This window comes from Notechis scutatus, chromosome 1 (genome assembly GCF_049901735.1).
Source record: "Notechis scutatus isolate UNSWTSFEM ecotype Mainland chromosome 1, rNotScu1.2, whole genome shotgun sequence".
Taxonomy (NCBI): Eukaryota; Metazoa; Chordata; class Lepidosauria; order Squamata; family Elapidae; genus Notechis; species Notechis scutatus.
Window position 1 is genome coordinate 185,748,541 of NC_142009.1, and position 18,199 is coordinate 185,766,739.

Below are 18,199 nucleotides of genomic sequence, written 5' to 3' on the forward strand. Positions count from 1 at the left end.
GGAAGCTCCGGTTTCTCCCAAATGCGCTCTGGATAATGTAGCCTTTATGGATGATGCAAGGAGCAGGGAGACATGAAATTTAGGTCTCCTGAATGGAAATCAATTCTTGCCTATAATTAATAGCCAAAGGATACAATTTCAGTACAGTGCTTCAATAGTACCATTCAGTTTTGAAAATGTACATTGAGTTCCAAATATATTAGGCAATAGCGAATCACTATTAATTTTTTTAACCATTTTGTCTGTATTTTTGCAGGTGGGAAAGACAGAAGAAGTGGCCTCATTCTGACAATTCCATTATGCCTTGAACAAACAAATATGGATGAATTGAGTGTCACCTTGGACTATCTGTTAAGTATTCCAAGGTGATTTTTTAAAGACTTAATTTAGTGACATGGTGTTACCTTCAGCAGTCATTCTATCAGTCTTGGATATTTTCACTTAATTTTCTTTTTTTACATGGCAATTTCCCTCCCAAGATCTATGGCTTACACAGTCTGTCTCACTTTCAGAACCTCTCACCGTCTTTGTATCCTTCACTTATTTTTTCACGCTTATCTTAGAAATAATCAAATCAGTAATGTTTTTAGATTTATATTCATTCCACAGGGCATGTGGTCCATACACATACACACACAAACACACACAGACACACAGACCTGAATAGACTTGAATTTAAATTGTTTATTTGAAACAAACTACTTTTTCTAAGCAGATACCAGTCACACTTTCATTCATATTTTTAATTGAATTGTGCAGTCATTATAAATTTTAAATTCAAAAATTAAATTATTTTCTCTTTCCTTATCACATTCTCATTCATTTATTAACATACCTAATAGAGTAACATCTTCCTCCAGATTGCATTCATTCAGATTGTTTCACAATTTTTTTTTCAAAGCTCTAGCTTTCTTTCATTGTGACCATTTATTACAACCTTACATGTATGTGTCACCAGTGTATGAAGTCATGCTTTGATACACACAGCCTCAACAGTTAAACTCAGACTTGTTAATTAAAACTATGGCTTAGTAAATTTTACATATGTTGCCAAAAACACAAAGATATCTCATTTTCTCATCAAGTGTGCTGTGCAGGATATCTAAAAGTATTTTGCAAGTAAAGTTATAATTACCTATGTGCCAGCAAGTAGGAGATAGCAGTAGCACTTAGACTTATATACCACTTCACAGGGCTTTACAGCCCTCTCTAAGCGGTTTACAGAGTCAGCATATTGCCCCCAACAATCTGGGTCCTCATTTTACTCACCTCCTTCGAAGGATGGAAGGCTGAGTCAAACTTGAACCATGCAGGGTTGAACTGGAGTGAGCAGTAAGTTAGCTCTGCAGTGCTGCATTTTTCAAAACAGTGTCAGGATAAGATTTTAAATAGTACGGGGAGAAAATGTGAAGTATGATTTGTGTGTTTATTGCCTCTTGCAGATTGTCACATATACACGTATACCGTATAGACACTGTTATGTTTAAGTAGTTGATACACATATAGCAACCAACTTCTGAATATACAAATGATGTCTTCCAGTTTGCACTTAATCAGGGCATGTGGTCCAGCAGTATTGCTTTTTCTGCTCTGTTTCTGTAAAGTTGCCTTGATGTATTCTCAGCCCATTAATGAGATAGTAGTTCCATAGTTGGCTGTCCTTCAGCCAGTTCTGTCTCAAGGCACTACAGTTTTAATAAAACTGGGAATAACTCTAATTTTTGTTCTTCATTATAATTAATAAAAGGAAAGACAAAGCAGGTGAAAAAAGCAGATTTTGGATCAAGTGACTTTTCCCTCTAAAAATTCTTATGCTATTTTGTGAAAGCACATTAAAAAACATAGACACCAGAAAAATGTAGCTTGGCATAGGGAAGTAATAAGCAAGGTGGAGTGTATCAAACATTTTTAAAGCAGCAGCTTAAATATATGAGATAATACAAGACATTGCACACACATATGCCTGTGTATATTTTTACTTTTTATAGTGAAAAGTGTAAAGCCAGAGGATTTACTGTCATAGTGGATGGTAGAAAATCTCAATGGAATGTTGTAAAGACCGTGGTGTTAATGCTACAGGTAAGATTTACTTTATATGAATCTTAGCAAATAATTTTAGTTTTCTGAAATTCTTCAACATCTGATAAGATTCATACATAATGATAAACAATAATGCAGCTGGGCTTTGATTTAATAAAAATAAGCAGACTGATGCATTACATTATTTTCAATAAATCATGGTTGAAACAACATTCTTTTATGTTTTTAATTATTGTTTTTGTAAGATTGTCCATTTCAAGATTCAATTTTTGCATTTTTTCATAATATGGGTATTACATTTATCATACTTTTAAAAAAGAATGGATACTAAAAAGAAGTTGAAATAAAAGCAGACCCATAGGAGAAAAATAACTCTAGGAAGAAGTAGGTAGAAAGTGAAGTTCTAGCAGAATTTTATTAGCCCTATTTTTTATTCTTTATTCAACTTCATTCAAATGACACTTTTTGGCTTTATGAAAATCTTTAACAGATGTTGGCTTAATGAAGTGTGACATTTTGATTCCAGACCATTTTTATTAACTGTCAAGATACAATGCTTCTTTCTTTTTGTAAAACTTGGAGGATGTATGCTATCATAATCATTAAATAATAAGCTCTTGTTCCTGAGGAAATGGTTGTGAGGGATGACCTCTTATTAGTAAATAGAAATGGTTCTGTTTCTTCTGAGTTCAAAGGATTGCAGTATAGTATCTCTTAAGATAGTTTAAAATTGTTTTGCGGATGCTTGTAACTTAATAATGTTATTTTCTTTAATATGGTGTCCATGGTACTTATTTTTTTCATTGTGCCAGTCCATACATTACTTTTTACAAACATTTTGTGCTATATAAAGAGGTGTCATAAGGCGGTGTCATAATGTTTTGCAGTTAATAAGAAATTTAATCGTGTATTTTTTATTATTTTAGAATGTTGTTCCAGCTGAAGTATCCCTTGTTTGTGTAGTAAAACCAGATGAATTCTGGGATAAAAAGGTTACACATTTTTGCTTTTGGAAAGAGAAAGATAGACTTGGCTTTGAGGTATGTATATTTATTTATTTCTCGTTTAACTATTGCACTTAAGCTATCATTGCATGGATTTAGAATACAGATACAGTTCCATGCAAATCTGGAAAGAGTTATTAAATGATTTCTTATTACAGTATAAATGTTTCTAACTTTACAATATTGTGTTGTATTATTGAATAATTAACATTTCTCTGATCCCTTGTTTCTACGGAAATGCTGGCTTCTTACATTTGAATTTTCTTAGTCATAGCTGTAAGTGATTTCCATTTGAAATCAGTCCCTTGAAATACTTTTGCCATGAACATAATTACCAGTTTCTCTTACTACTAGCGCCAAATCCCTCTAAGATTAATTTTTCATTCATCTCAACTGTTCATGGTAGGTGCATTAATACTTCCTCCAATATAAGACATGCTTATCCTGCTTTGCTCATCTCCTACTCATCTCTTTGTCAAGATGCCCTTTCTGCATTGAGTAAAGGATTCAGGAGAGTTGGAAGGTAGTCGATGGCTTATGACCTAGCCATGAGTTTGCCCAGTCCAGACTGGGTTGGCTTAAAATAAGGCTCCCCCTCTCCAAATTTCCATCTTTTAGTTGCACCAAAGCCAAAGAGTATTTGCTCCTTATCTCTTTCTACTTGGTGAAAATTCTCTCTGTGGAGCAGAGAAAAATAAGGCACAATCACACTTCAGAATACATCTTTGAATTTGTTCTGTTGAGAGCCATCCAGTACCATCTGGGCCCTTGTTTTCCTTGTGGCAAGCTTCCATAGTTTGAAATGTATCCCCATTAAAAATTCTCCCCATAGGATTGATTCATGTCCTTTCTCTGTCACGGCATTGTTTCTACCCCCCACCAAACAAACTAGTAAAAGGCCCAGAGAAAAACTACTAAGGCACTAATGATCCTGAGATAATATTCATATTCTATCATTTTCAGAAATTTGGACAGTTTTTATTATTTTACTCAAAGGACTGATTTTCTATCAGTGATTGCATTATAAAAATGTATTTAATTTCATTCAGTACAGAGACATTTAATTAAGAATGTTATGGCAGCCATGAGGGTAATTTGTTATAACTAAAACTCAGTTATGAACATAAAAGCAAAATGATTGCAGTGAAATTCAGGCATGTTGATTTTAGTAACTTCATTATGCTGTTGTCAGTTGACAGTAATACAGAAAATATGAGAACACTCTGTGTATGTGTGTGATAAAAGTTATGTTGGAAAAATAGTATGTTTAAACTAGCAAGGTTTTAAGAGCTGTCAGCTCTTTCCTCGCCCCCACCCCAATTCGAAGCTGCTACCATTTTTGGTATATTAGGACATAGCTGTGCTTAGATATGACTGGTAAGATTTTTTTCCGCTACAGACTCTTGAGATGTCCTTACTCATTTTAACCATCCATCTTTTTTCTGTATTTTCAAACATATATTGCTGGAGATGAAATAATGCTTGGTGGTATTGTAAGATAGATTCTTAGTATGTTCTCTGCACAGAATCCCTAAGGATATTTTCCACTGCACTTATTTTAATACAATATGGAAACCATACTCCTATAAATAAACATATAGCAACATTTTTTAAATAATAAAATTTGAGTTGCGAGCTCTGGAAGATACTTATTTTTTATACTGTCTTAAAGATATTTTCTGTTGTGAATTCTGAGGTGTTTACATAATGATTCGGATATCATGCAGCAAATTATTCTTGCATGTCTCTGAATTCATTTTTAAAAATGGGTAAATATAAAACAGAATTTAATAAAATTACATAGATATAAATCAATAGCTTGCTGTGGCTCAGATTAAGATGCATTCAAAAATCTCGTCTTGAAGTAGTTAAATTTGAAGGAAGAGATATTGCATGGGAATTTTCTCATCTTAGTATTTTCTTGGTGCTCTGAAATGCACAGGAAAATGAGGTTTTCATTAACTCTTTGAATTTAGGGACCTTTTTTCCCTCTTGTAGTGTTTTGTTCAAAGTTGTGTACATGTTTTTTATTTGCCATAAAAAAACCAAAAAACAAATCTGACTTTAAATATGGCTGGGTCAAATTATCCCTTTGAAACAGTTTCAACAACAAAAGGCTCAATTATATATTAGCATAAGTTTCAGAGATTGAGGTGGAGTCCTGAAAATGTTAAATCACATCATAAACTATAGTAAATTAATATTTTGTTTGGAACAAGGAAGGAAAAAAACCAAGATACATCTATCATCTGTTGACTGAGTGAAATCCTGAAATATAATAGTGTTTCAGGAGTGAAAGCCAGTGGAGACTGTGGCTTTGCTAGTGCAAGGCAGTTATATTTAACTTTCATAGGTGGTGTTTTATTAATAGGACCTTTCTGGAATTGTATGTCACCAGGTGGATTTGGTTGATGAACATCCAGTATATTGTACATTGCCGTACAATTTCCCTTTCTTTTGACTTGAAGCTGTTGTGGGAGAATAGGACTCCCAGTTGACAACCCATAATTTTTACATGACACTTCCAGACTGTGTGACATGCCTACAATTTCCAGTTTCACATTTCAAAAGGAACAGGGCTTCAGTGGACTCTTCTCACTATTAAAGATACCAGGATTTTATAGACATATCTGTGGTGCAAAGTTAGTGAACAGAGATGTCTCAGCCAAGCAGTACCTAGTAATTGAGTAGTCCATGAGATCAAAGCAAAATCCAGAAACTTCTAAAAGGCTACTCACTTTTTAGGGAATTTCTTCTTTGCAAAAATTCACACATTTAAGGAGTGATCAGTTTATTTGGCAAACCAGTTTGAGTTCCTTGTTTGGAAATGCTCTTTACAGATAGAGTAAATAGTAGATAAATATTTATACGGATATGTTAGCATCTACATGCTTTGTTAGGGCTAGGATTGGGATATTTTACTCCATGAAGTATCAGGTAAAAGTTAGCTAGAAAAGAACTAATAATTTTTAAGAATAATTAAAAAACTAAAAGCATATGTCACTTTTCTTGTGTTTTACTTTGTAACCATTTTTACAGATGATCCATCTATGAACATTGGAGTTTAGTAGAAAATTCATTATGTTCTTTGTGTCTTAAAATGTTAGTTTGAAAGGTTGACAATTTGAATGCCTTGGAATTGAATCAGGGAGATAAAAAGAGATGAACATTTAAAAATTGTGGAGAAGAAATTCAGTTAATTGAAATTTGCAGTCTTATGATGTCTTGTTCCACTACCCCGCAATGTAGCAACTGAAAACAGCAATACTGGACATAGGATGTGATTGTGGTCCCTAGTGAGCAACCTGATTTGCAGATTACTTCCATATGGTTATAATAATCCAGTTTCATTAAGGCTAAAAGCAGTTCTTTGTGGCTCATGATAACAGTAATGTCGAAGAAAGCCTCTTTTCAACAACTTTTATTACGGAGGGGGGTATAAACTTTCATGCTTGATTCATTTGATAGTATATCATCAGATGATGAAGTATGGGCTTCAGTTTACTCTAAATAATTTGATACAGCAAGGTGCTAATAGTGTAAATATAATAGAAGTAAAATATTGAGTTACATTAAGTTAAATACAGCCCTTTTACAAACTGGGACTGCGGTTAAGGGTGGGGTGGGAAGGCCTCTGGTCAAAAAAAATGGGACGGTGCAAACCCAAAAAAGAAGGGAGCGGGCCCCTCCTGGGGCCCCTGGCGGGTCCTCCGGGGGGGGGGGCGCGCCCGATTTGGGGGCGCGGACCCCTTTTTTTAAGGGATGCTTGTTATAGGTTTTGATTTTTTCAGCAATTGGGTGAAAAACTAGGCTATTATAAGTATGATAGAAGTAAAAATTTGAGTTATATTAATTGGGATGAAAATTTAATATTTGTTCCAAGTGATGAGATATTAAGACTTCTTTAAAACATTAATTCATTGATGCATTTTACAATATGCCTACTTATTTATTAAAGTGTAATAGCTAAAAGACTGTTATACTTCAATCTTACTATGAAAAAATGGATGGTTTTTGGTTAGAAGCATAATACAATATTTGATTTTCTAACAAAGTTCTGAATTGTTAATTTCCCATTTAATGGCTCATATAGGTTATTTTGGTATCTACTAACAAGCTTACTCGATACATAGAACCATCTCAACTAACAGAAGATTTTGGAGGAAGCCTTACCTATGATCATATGGATTGGCTGAGCAAAAGACTGGTTAGTTTATTGGCAAATGTTTTTCTTTTTCAATATCATTGTCAAGAAATATAATCTAGTTGCAGCTAGATACAACTGCATTTGGTGCTCCCTGGAGGTTAAAAAAATCCACACATATTATTACCATGATCAGTTGACAGTTCAGGATTTGGAGATGCTATCATTGGTTGTCCTTTTGTTGTATACATTTTTTAAAAATACAGCCAGGATTACAGATTTTTTAAAAATCTGCATTGGCTACTTAGATTGTAATAGTTGTGAAGGCTTCCTGATAAAACTTTTATGTTTAAGGATAGTTAGTTTTTTTGCCATGTACCAAATTTAAACATGAAACAAAATTGTTTACAGTCCTCAATCTTCTTTTTGATGTTACATATTCTAATAAGCAAAATTAAATAAATTGCAGAAAAAATACATGTATGAGAGCCAGTTTGGTATAGTAGTTAAGGTGTCAGGCTAGAAATCAGGAGATCGTTAGTTCTAGTCCTACCTTGGGCACAAAGCCAACTGGTAGTCGTTCTCTCTCAGCCCTAGGAAGGAGGCAGTGGCAAACCATTTTGAAAAAAAAACAAAAACTTGTCAGAACAATTGCAGGGACTTGTCGAGGTAGTCTCCAAGAATTGGACACGATTGAATATGATTTAAAAAAATACATGTGCAGTTATTCAGTAGCTGCAGTTGGCCAATGTGATTGTAATTCATGCTGAATTACATGAAAATAAAGATTCAGATTCTTAAGGCAAATATTGGTTGACATAGTGGAATATTGACATTATCCTAACTTGTTATTTGAATATTTTCTCTTAATTGGTTATTACAGCACACATAAAAATTCTCTGCTGAAAAATTCTTGATAACTGCCATTATGACTAGTATGTTTTACTTTACATTCCATTCCATTGACATACATCAGTGCGCACATCCTTGAAAGTCATCATTACCCTTGAGAGAGAGAAAACAGCATAATGATTAATTTTGAATGAAGTTTCTTAGAATGGCTTCTCAACAGCATTGGAGCAGCTATCAAAACATAGTGACTAGTTTTGCAAGACAGACTTGGATCATTAAAAGCTTGTGTCCAGCAACTAAAGTCCTGTTTAACTTGATGATTCTGCTTTAAATGGTTATGACTGAGCATTTAACCAAAGCCTTGGGTGTTGTCAAGAAATTACAGGGCTAATGCTAAATTTGTCACCATAATGGAACATGGAATTTAGAGCCCGATTGAATGTTCTTGTGATTGTGAGTCTAAGCAACACGTGACTGGAGTCACTTTTACAGCATTTTTTACATCGGTTGTAAAGCAAGTCATCACAGTCATGAAGCTAATGATGTGGTCTTTAAGTGAATTCAGCATATATAATGTCCATTTTTTGCTATTTTCTGCTGGAAAATAGCAAAAAAAAAAAAAAAAGCTGGTCACATGACTACAGGATGCTGCAACTTGTAAATTTGAGCCAATTACCAATCATCCATAATGTGATCACGTGACCACAGGGAGAGGTGCAGCAGTTGCAACCTAGAGGAAGGGGCATAAGTAGATTTTTGAAGTCTTATCTATCATAACTTCAAACAGTCATTAAGCCAACAGTGAGGACTTCCTGAATCAGTGGATGTAAAAATAACGCATTTCTGTGATAGGGCTGTTGCTATTAATGCAAAACGTAATGACCAGCCACCATTTTTAGATTGTGTTCATAATGGAACGGTAAGAGCCCTATACTGCAAAACATCAGACATGGTAAAATTCAGTCTCTGAAATGCTAACTCACTATTTTATATAGGCATTTGAGAAGTTTACAAAAGAGTCTACATCCTTACTTGATGAGCTTGCATTAATCAACAGTGGAAGTGATAAGGGAAACCAACAGGAGAAAGAGAGGTAATACTTTTCTTTGCTGTTATTAATTGTTCCATAGGATCTTACAGGAGAATCTTAATTATCAAAAGTGTGGTGTTTCTAGCTATTGTTGTGGTCTTTCTTTTAGCTTCTAGCTTGATCATACAAATATTCTTGTATACTCTGTAGCTCCCTTACATTTTTGATACAGTTAAACAATACTGTGACTGCATTTGCTGACACTGCAGTAAAATATATGAGATATGTTCTGAGAGGAAGTTCTCTTTATATTAATACATTTCTAAGTTTTTAATATCTGTTTACTTATTTCCTTTAAAAATAACCAAAGCAAATTTTAAAATGTTAAACATTCTTGACATTTTGAAAATTTCCTTGGACATTGACAGAGGTGTACTGAAACATAACCTCAGTATTCACAATGGGAAAGAAAAATAGAAGCTTGCATAGCTTTTATTGTCTTTAAGTCTTAAAACATCTGTCTATTTTTCTCTTTCAAGGTCTATAGATTTAAATTTTCTTCCATCTGTTGATCCTGAGACTGTTCTGCAGACAGGTATATCCGTCCAATATGGCATCATTTTTTAAAATCATGAGTAGCACGAACATAAACTGAATTAGCCACTTAACTAAAGTCCATACAATTAATCAGTTACAGTTAATTACTATAAAATAATGCATTTATGCCAGTTTTCCTTTTGTTTTTAAATATAGAATTCCTATATACAAGTATTCTGCTTCCCCCTGGAAATAGCAGCAGTAGAGAAATAAAATACCAGTCTCTCTTTCTGCTGAAATTGTTGAATTTATCTGTGAAAACAGTAAGCAATTATGAATTAAAATTCCTTTAAAGATATGGTAGCCAAAAGCAGAAAATTTATACCAGTGCAGGTATTGTATTTCCCCCAATTTTGAAAATGGTTAGTCAGTATTTCTGCATGCCAGATTTTCTGAAAACAGTTCATAGATACAGTGGCACAACGTAGGGAAAGAGAAGCAACTTTACCTTAGTGTATCACCATTTTACCAGAGGTTGCTTTCACAGTGTTAGCCAGTGATTAGTTAGGTATTATAATTAACCCACAAAATTATTTGCATCCTAAAACAGTTGTTGGAGTGTTTGTTTTCTGCCTTCTTGCTGTTGTACTCAGTTTGATTCTCCCATGTTCTTCACATTTGGGAGAGTTACTGAAAGTTGCAGATAAGTGATGCCCATCACTATCAGTCCTTTACGTCTATGTCAATTGAGACAGCTGATGTTCTAGGTTATGTCTTGGACTAAGTAATGAATAAAAATAAACTGAGATTCAGTCTATTTCAGGTGGAGTTAATGTTTCTGTAGGGTTAGCCTGGCTAATTAAGTGCACTGTCATTTGAATGTACACATTCCAGCCTATGGCAAGAGAGAGGGAGAGAGATGAAATGATATTGCTATCCTCACTCCACAATCTTATACCATGCTGTGATTTTAATCTCAGAAAATTTGCATAAAAACTGAAATTAGAAGTTTTTATGTTTCCAGCAAAAAGTCTTTCCCATTAAACTTAGCTCATATTTTGCCTGAATATATATATATGTATATGTTCTATTAAGGTCATGAGCTCTTATCGGAATTGCAGCAACGCCGTTTTAATGGTTCCGATGGAGGAGTCTCCTGGTCTCCTATGGATGATGAGCTGCTTGCTCAGCCCCAGGTTATGAAGTTATTAGATTCTCTCAGAGAACAGTATACGCGGTATCAGGAAGTATGCAGGCAAAGGAGCAAACGAACTCAGTTGGAAGAAATTCAACAGAAGGTAATGCAGGTAAGTGGCATACTCACTTGCATCTATTGTTTGTATTAGTAAAATGGTTAGATAGAGAGTTAACAGATTTTCAATATGATGTGTCAGCTGGTGGGGGCACCTCAAAGCTGCTACAATTTTTCCTGGATAAATGCGGCTACCATTTACAACTGAGATGTGCTATACCTGGGAAAGGTATGCTTGATTTCAGGTATTCCTGACAAGTATCAGGTGCATGCCCAAATCACATTTGCCCTTTAAATTTGAATCATGGCATTATTACCATAAAATGTGTATATCTAGTGATTGGAATCCAAATTTGCCCTTTTAATGCAAGACTGTTCCCCACCAGAGTAATAATAAGATAAACTTGAAACAATTTGTGCATTGAAAGGTCATGAAAGATCAAGTGGTGCTCTGGAAATTGATATTAGAGAGGCAGTTTGGTAGAGTGGATAAGGTGTTGGGGTAGAAACTATGAGACTTAAAAAGAGTAGTTTGGGGAAAATAGGCAGAGGTTATATGCATGTTCTCTGCCTTGATTTGACTAAAGGTGGGATGATTGAGAAAAATACAATCTAGTTAGTGAAGTGCCTTTATTAATGCATTTAAATAGATTTGTTTATAGGAGCATTAATCTCACTTTGCATCATTCTAATTACAACCTGTCATTTCTTTGCTCTGTGTTACTGAATTACATAGGAAATTAATTATACTTAGACTGATAATAAAGTCTTGCATTCTCCTCTCTTTTTTACTTACTAATTTAGAAATCATATGCTAAAGATTTTTAAATAATTCAGGGAGGGGAGAAGGAAATCATATATATATATCTTTGGTTATTCGGGTTTTCTCCCTCGTAAAATTGGAAGTATCTAGGCAACGTTTCCATGAAGTCTCATTCATCACCTTCAGGCTTGTGTCTTCGGCTCTGTGCTTCTCAGAGTAATGTGAGCTTGCAGCTGTTTCTTCCTTTTAACTGCTAGTGGGGGTGTGACTTGATTGGGTGGGGGCTTGGCTGTGTTCTGATTGGCTGGGGGTGTGTTCTCATTGGTTGGGGGCCTGGCTGTGCTCTGATTGGCTGGGGGTGTGTTCTGTTCAGGTGGGGGCTTGGTTGTGCTCAGGTTAGTCTTAGTTGCTGGGGGATTTGAGCTGGTGAGCTGTGATCCTGCTGTTTGGCTTCGCGTTCGTGGTCGTGCCGCATCTTCATGGTGGGCGTCAGTTCGCTTCATGTATGGGTCAGAGGGGTTTGAACCAGGTAGTGATGCAGCTGCGGTGCGGCTTCTGGTCCGTGGTTGTGTCTCATCTGTGTGGGTGTGAGTCTGTTTTCTACGTGGAAGTGTGGTGGTAGCATCTTGTGTGGCTCTCGGTGTGGGTCTGGTGTCATTCTTCATGTTAGGTACTCGTCTGTTCATGAGGGCGGGTTTCCAAATGGCTGGTAGGCGGGAGGTGTAATCTCGTTTATTCATGCTATATCAGAGCACAGCCAACCCCACAGCCAATCAGAGCACAGCCAGGCCCCCAACCAATGGGAACACATCCCCACCCAATCAGAATACAGCCAAGCCCCCACCCAATCAAGTCACACCCCCACTAGCAGTTAAAAGGAAGAAGCAGCTGCAAGCTCACATTACTCTGAGAAGCACAGAGCCGAAGACACAAGCCTGAAGATGATGAATGAGACTTCATCGAAATGTTGCCTAGATACTTCCAATTTTACGCGGGAGAAAACCCGAATAACCAAAGATCCACATACAAATACCCATGAGAACCTCAGAAAACACACACACACACACACACACACACACACACACATATGTTATATATGCGTGTGTGTGTGTATTTGTTTTCTGAGGTTTTCGCGGGTATTTGTATGTGGATCTTCGGTTATTTGGGTTTTCTCCCACGTAGATGAGAACACACTATGACACCAATATATATAATTATATATATATAATTTATATATAATATAGTATTAATAATTAATTAATTAATTAATTAATAATATAATAAAAAATAAAAAATATAACACCAATGAGAACACACCCCCACCCAATCAGAACACAGCCAAGCCCCCACCCAGTCAAGTCACACTCCCACTGGCAGTTAAAAGAAAAAACAGCTGCAAGCTCACATTACTCCAAGAAGCACAAAGCTGAAGACACAACCCTGAAGATGACGAATGAGATTTCGTCGAAACGTCACCAAAATACTTCCAATTTTACGCGGGAGAAAACCTGAATAACCAAAGATCCACATATACATATGTATGTATGTATGTATGGTGTTCAGCTTTGTTCGGGTATTTTCCCACGTCATTATAGTTGTGCTTTTAAAGTTGTAGCAATGTTTCGGCAGAATCTCATCTGCCATCATCAGACTTCTGTATTGTGTTTGTCTGTGAGTCAGACTTTTACAGTTGTTTCAGTTTTAAATTTGGGGCTAGCCTACTGCTGTGCCAGAGTAAATGGACGGCTATCATTTGTTAGGAAGCTAGGTTTCATTACAAATGATAGCCGTCCATTTACTCGGAGCCAAGCTGCACTAAAAGCCTCCAATACAGGAACACAATGTTGCCAGCCAACCAAGACAAAAAAAGCCACAAAACAGACAGAAGATATTAGAAACACCAATCAAGCAGAACACAGCAAACTCCAAGACCAATAAACACAGACCAAGACTCCCAACCAATCAGGATGAAGAAAAAACCATTCTGGCACAGCAGTAGGCTAGCCCCAAATTTAAAACTGAAACAACTGTAAAAGTCTGACTCACAGACGAACACAATACAGAAGCCTGATGATGGCAGATGAGATTCTGCCGAAACGTTGCTACAACTTTAAAAGCACAACTATAATGATGTGGGAAAATACCCAAACAAAGCTGAATACCATACATACATACACATACATACATACATACATACATACATACATACATCAAGGAAATACATTTTCAAGCCTTCAGCCAATTTTATCACATTATTCTAGTGATGAAAAAGGGAAAATCAGAAGACAGGGAAATGAAAACTGGCAGATACAGATTTATTATAATATAAAATACAGGCAGTCCTTGGCTTACAACAGCAGTTTGGACCAGAATTGCCATTGCTAATGATACGGTTGTAAAACTCAGTATCATGTGACCATGCCACTTCCCAGTTATTCTTTGCTTCTGGAAAGCTGGCAGGGAATGTCAGAAATCAAGTAGCTGTGGGAATGCAATGACAGCAGCACCATTCATACGTCCCCCTTGTTCAATACCTTCCTAACTTTGTCCCCCTGGTGCTTTTTCAAGAGGCAACTGGACTTTCTTGTTTTTCTTTGAAGATGTTTTGCTTCTCATCCAAGAAGCTGCTTCTTTAGCTCTTCTTGGGTGAGAAGCGAAATGTCTTCAAAGAAAAAAACAAGAAACTCCAGTTGCCTCTTGAAAAAGCACCTTTGGGAAAGGGACAACCATGACCTGGATGACTGAGAATCTCCATAGACACTTCATAACTTTGGTTAGGAATGGATGTAACCCGAGGGCTGTCTGTAGCTGTTGCTGTGATATATTCTTTCTTCTTGTATGGGTTAGCCATATAGATTATTAGTATTTATTTTATACAAATAAAACTAAAAATATACTGTGATATTTGTCTAGTTTTTTCAGATACTTGTGACTGACAGGTTGTTTATCTTCTATTTTTGAAAAAAAAAAATGGTATGCACTTGCAAGTGAACAGCATTTAAAATGAGTCTCTCATTTAAAACCATAGTTATCACGTTCCAACTACTGTACAGTAAATGGACTTAGAAGATGATGGTATTGACACGTTTTAGTTATTTTCTATTAACAGGAATTTAGTTAGCAGTTTTAAATTAACTGCAGAGTATGATTTTAAAAGCTGGCTTATTGAATAGTGATCCTCATATTCAGTTCCCAATATAAATAACATGAACTGACTAAAAGTGGATGCAAAAGTTTCCACGATCTTTGTATGTTAATATGCGTATGTCATTCATGAGTGATTTATGTGCACCCAAATACAATTTAATGGACTGTCCTTCAAATGGAATCTGTGGGTTGACTTAATATTATATAATAATACACAGCCATATTGACTTTGATGTGAGTACTGCAGAAATTGATGTTTTATAGGTTAGGTAGGAAGATTACCTGGGATAATGGGATAATGCTTGACACTGTTAGATTCGTATAACCACTGTGTATTATCTTAGACTATAAAACCCTTGGAAGTATTGAAAGGGCTAGGAAAAGAGATAAATAAGAATGGAAGTGGCCCAGAAGGAAGTGTCTGAAAGCTTTATTTTCCATTTACTAGCCTTAAATAGTCATGACCTCTTTTGGCTACTAGCTCACAATAGATGAGTTGAACTAGAAGGATCTTTATCATCCATGTACAGTTCGCTTTGTCAACCCTTCTGAATTTTCAATGTTTCTTCATAAATATAACCTGAAATGTGATCTGCTCTCCAAACAAAATCCTAAAATTAGATGAAGACAACAACTCAGTTAAACCAAGGAGTCAAAAACATTTAAGTACCACTGCTATGTAAGATATGTTCCTAGATTTCTGCACAATTTTTGACAAATGCTGTTCTAATGCCACTTCGTTATAGTATATAAAATAATGTATGCTAAGATTTATCGAGATAACATAATTCTACAAATTCTAACAATTTATCTTTCACTATAACCAAAAAGACATTGCATTTTACCTGCCAATATAAATAGAAGTTGTAAATGAGGTGTGCCTCCTTTCCTTATTACCTGTTTCTGATGTGAGACTGCAAATGTTACTAAGATTCACAAGGAAAACATACATTAAAAAAAAATGGGATCAGGTTGTTTAGTCCCTGGATTTTGTACATAAAGGATTTACCAACCCTTACCTCTCCAATCCTTATTTTTCTTCTGGAAATAAGATTGTTATTTATATTTATATTGTGAACTGTGTTAGGAAAGATTGCTTTAAATAATAGAAAACCTTTAAAATCTACCTGCCCTGTATTGGTTTTAGATTATATGATGAACGTGCTGCTTTTTTATTTAAATAGGTAGTGAACTGGCTCGAAGGGCCAGGTTCGGAACAGCTCAGAACCCAGTGGGGTATCGGTGATTCAATTAGGGCTTCACAAGCTTTGCAACAGAAACATGAAGAGATTGAAAGTCAACACAGCGTGAGTTTTCATTTTCCCAAGGAAGTTACTGTGTAATGATTTTTATATGTCATTTATTGTATGCAATATTTCTAGTGGCCTTCTTTTCTAGTGAATTTTAGACAATGATTTATGTATTGGCAAATAGGACACCTTCTAGAACAAGCTACTGATCATATAAATGATTAGTTCTAGTGTCATAATAGTATGCTATAGTTGGGAAAAAGGGATGACTGTGCCTTTGAGACTGAAAAGACAAAATAAATCATTGCCTACCAAGGACCCTCTATTCTCTTGGTCTCTAGGTGTGAAGGAAGTTTCATTTATTCCTGCCAGTTTTGGGCAAAGAATAGTTATTCTTCCCAGTGAATTATTTGTACTAGTTTCCCATTCTTTCCAGCTGACTTGGGAACAGGAAGATTCCTTCCATTTAATACAATTGAGCTGCTTGCTTCAACTATTTGAATAGGAATGACAAGCCAATTCTGTTCATCTATTTGCCCTTTCCCCAACAGCAACCGATAAGAGTGTTCTATAATCAACCAGTGATCATTGTGCTAAAGTAACAGGAATAAGAATAGGCTTTATATTGCTTCAACATTTTTCTGGATGAAGCCAGTAGTGAGGAAATGGTTCTCTCTGTCCATTTCTCTATAGCAGGGGTGTCAAACTCGTGACGTCACGTCATCATGTGACATATCGCAACTTTACACACCTTTAATAAAATGGGGATGGGCCTGGCCAGCACATGATGCATGCGGCCCATGAGTTTGACACCCCTGCTCTATAACATCTGTTTCTCTGCCTGCCACCTTCTCCAGTCCACTCTGCCTCTGTCCCTACTTCTCAGTGCTTTTGTCCTACTCTTCGTTATATGTCCCAGTGTTTCTGTTTGGCCACCTGTCTTTCCTTGTCCCTCTTTCCCTGCACATTTGCATTTTTACTAGCATGTAAGTTCATGTCAAATATTGCAGGTGCTTTGCATTACTTCAGAGTGTCTCCTGTGCTTTTAAGAACTGGAGCACACTTCCAATGTATCAACTAGAGCAGTGGTCCCCAACCTATTTTGTACCAGGGACCAGTTTCAAGCAGAAACACTTTTTCAAGGACCGGGGGGATCCAAGTTTGGTGGTTTGCTTGCAGATGTTTCATTACCTGACTAGGTAACATCTGATGTTGTTACCTAGTCGGGTAATAAAGCGTCTGCCAGCAAACCACCAAGTTCAGGGAGCGCCAATGCCTCCTCATTGCAACCCTGAGCGACAGATATTCTCTTCTATTGGGACATTTAAAAAGGAGGGTTTCAGCTGCAGATTCAGGAACTGCACCGGGCTGAGGAGCGCCTTCAAAACTGAGCGCTGGGCGGCGGCGGGCCATGGCTCTCAGCCCTGCCTTCCTCAGCCCCATCCCTCAGGTGTCTCCCTCCCTCCCTCAGGTGTCTGCCTCGTTCCTCTCTCAGTCGCTCTCTCGCTCCTCCACCAGCCCAGGAAGAAACTGCTTCAAAGAAGCCGGCAGCGTGGCTTTTCCTGTCGCCGCAGCTCCTCCGAAGCGCCCGTTCACCCTCACCCCGCTGCCCGCCCGCGCGCGGTTCAATCCAGCGCTCTGTTCTGCCTGCCTGCCTGCCTGCCTTCGTTTCTGGTTGTTTGGGAGCAGCTTCGGCTGATAAAAAGAGGCGAATAGTTATTATTCTCAGCCGAAGCTGCTCCCAAACAACCAGAAACGAAGGCAGGCAGGCAGGCAGAACGGAGCACTGGATTGAACCGCGCGCGGGCGGTGGGGTGGGGGTGAACAGGCGCTTCGGAGGAGCTGCGCTGACAGGAAAAGCCACCCTGGCGGATTCTTTGAAGCAGTTTCTTCCTGGGCTGGTGGAGGAGCGAGAGAGCGACTGAGAGAGGAACGAGGCGGGAGGAAACCGAAGCTGCTGAGCCAGAGAGCAGGACAGGCTTTGGTTGCTTCCTCCCTCCCCTTTCATTTGTGTCCTTGATCCCTGATCCCAGCAGCATTCACCGAAGGCGAAGAAAGCCGCCATTTTTTTTATTTTTTTTTCTTTGCGGCCCGGTACAAAGTGATCCACAGACTGGTACCGGTCCGCGGCCCGGTGGTTGGGGACCCCTGAACTAGAGGATTTGGGGAGGGGGGAGTAA

At 37.1% G+C, this 18,199-nt stretch overlaps 1 protein-coding gene across 7 annotated transcripts in view; it reads left to right on the top strand.

Moving 5' to 3' along the window:
- SESTD1 (SEC14 and spectrin domain containing 1) overlaps positions 1-18,199 on the top strand; it is a 56,961-nt gene that overhangs the window by 26,909 nt on the left and 11,853 nt on the right. For 4 of the 7 annotated variants that reach the window (XM_026668059.2, XM_087949659.1, XM_087949660.1 and 1 more), the window contains exons 5-12: positions 257-365; positions 1,989-2,079; positions 2,967-3,080; positions 7,138-7,251; positions 9,036-9,133; positions 9,610-9,665; positions 10,703-10,914; positions 15,954-16,076. In XM_026668059.2, coding sequence (XP_026523844.1) covers positions 257-365; positions 1,989-2,079; positions 2,967-3,080; positions 7,138-7,251; positions 9,036-9,133; positions 9,610-9,665; positions 10,703-10,914; positions 15,954-16,076 — 917 coding nt within the window. The remainder of the gene's footprint in view (positions 1-256; positions 366-1,988; positions 2,080-2,966; positions 3,081-7,137; positions 7,252-9,035; positions 9,134-9,609; positions 9,666-10,702; positions 10,915-15,953; positions 16,077-18,199) is intronic. The other 3 variants (XM_087949662.1, XM_087949663.1, XM_087949664.1) reach the window with 1 other exon arrangement.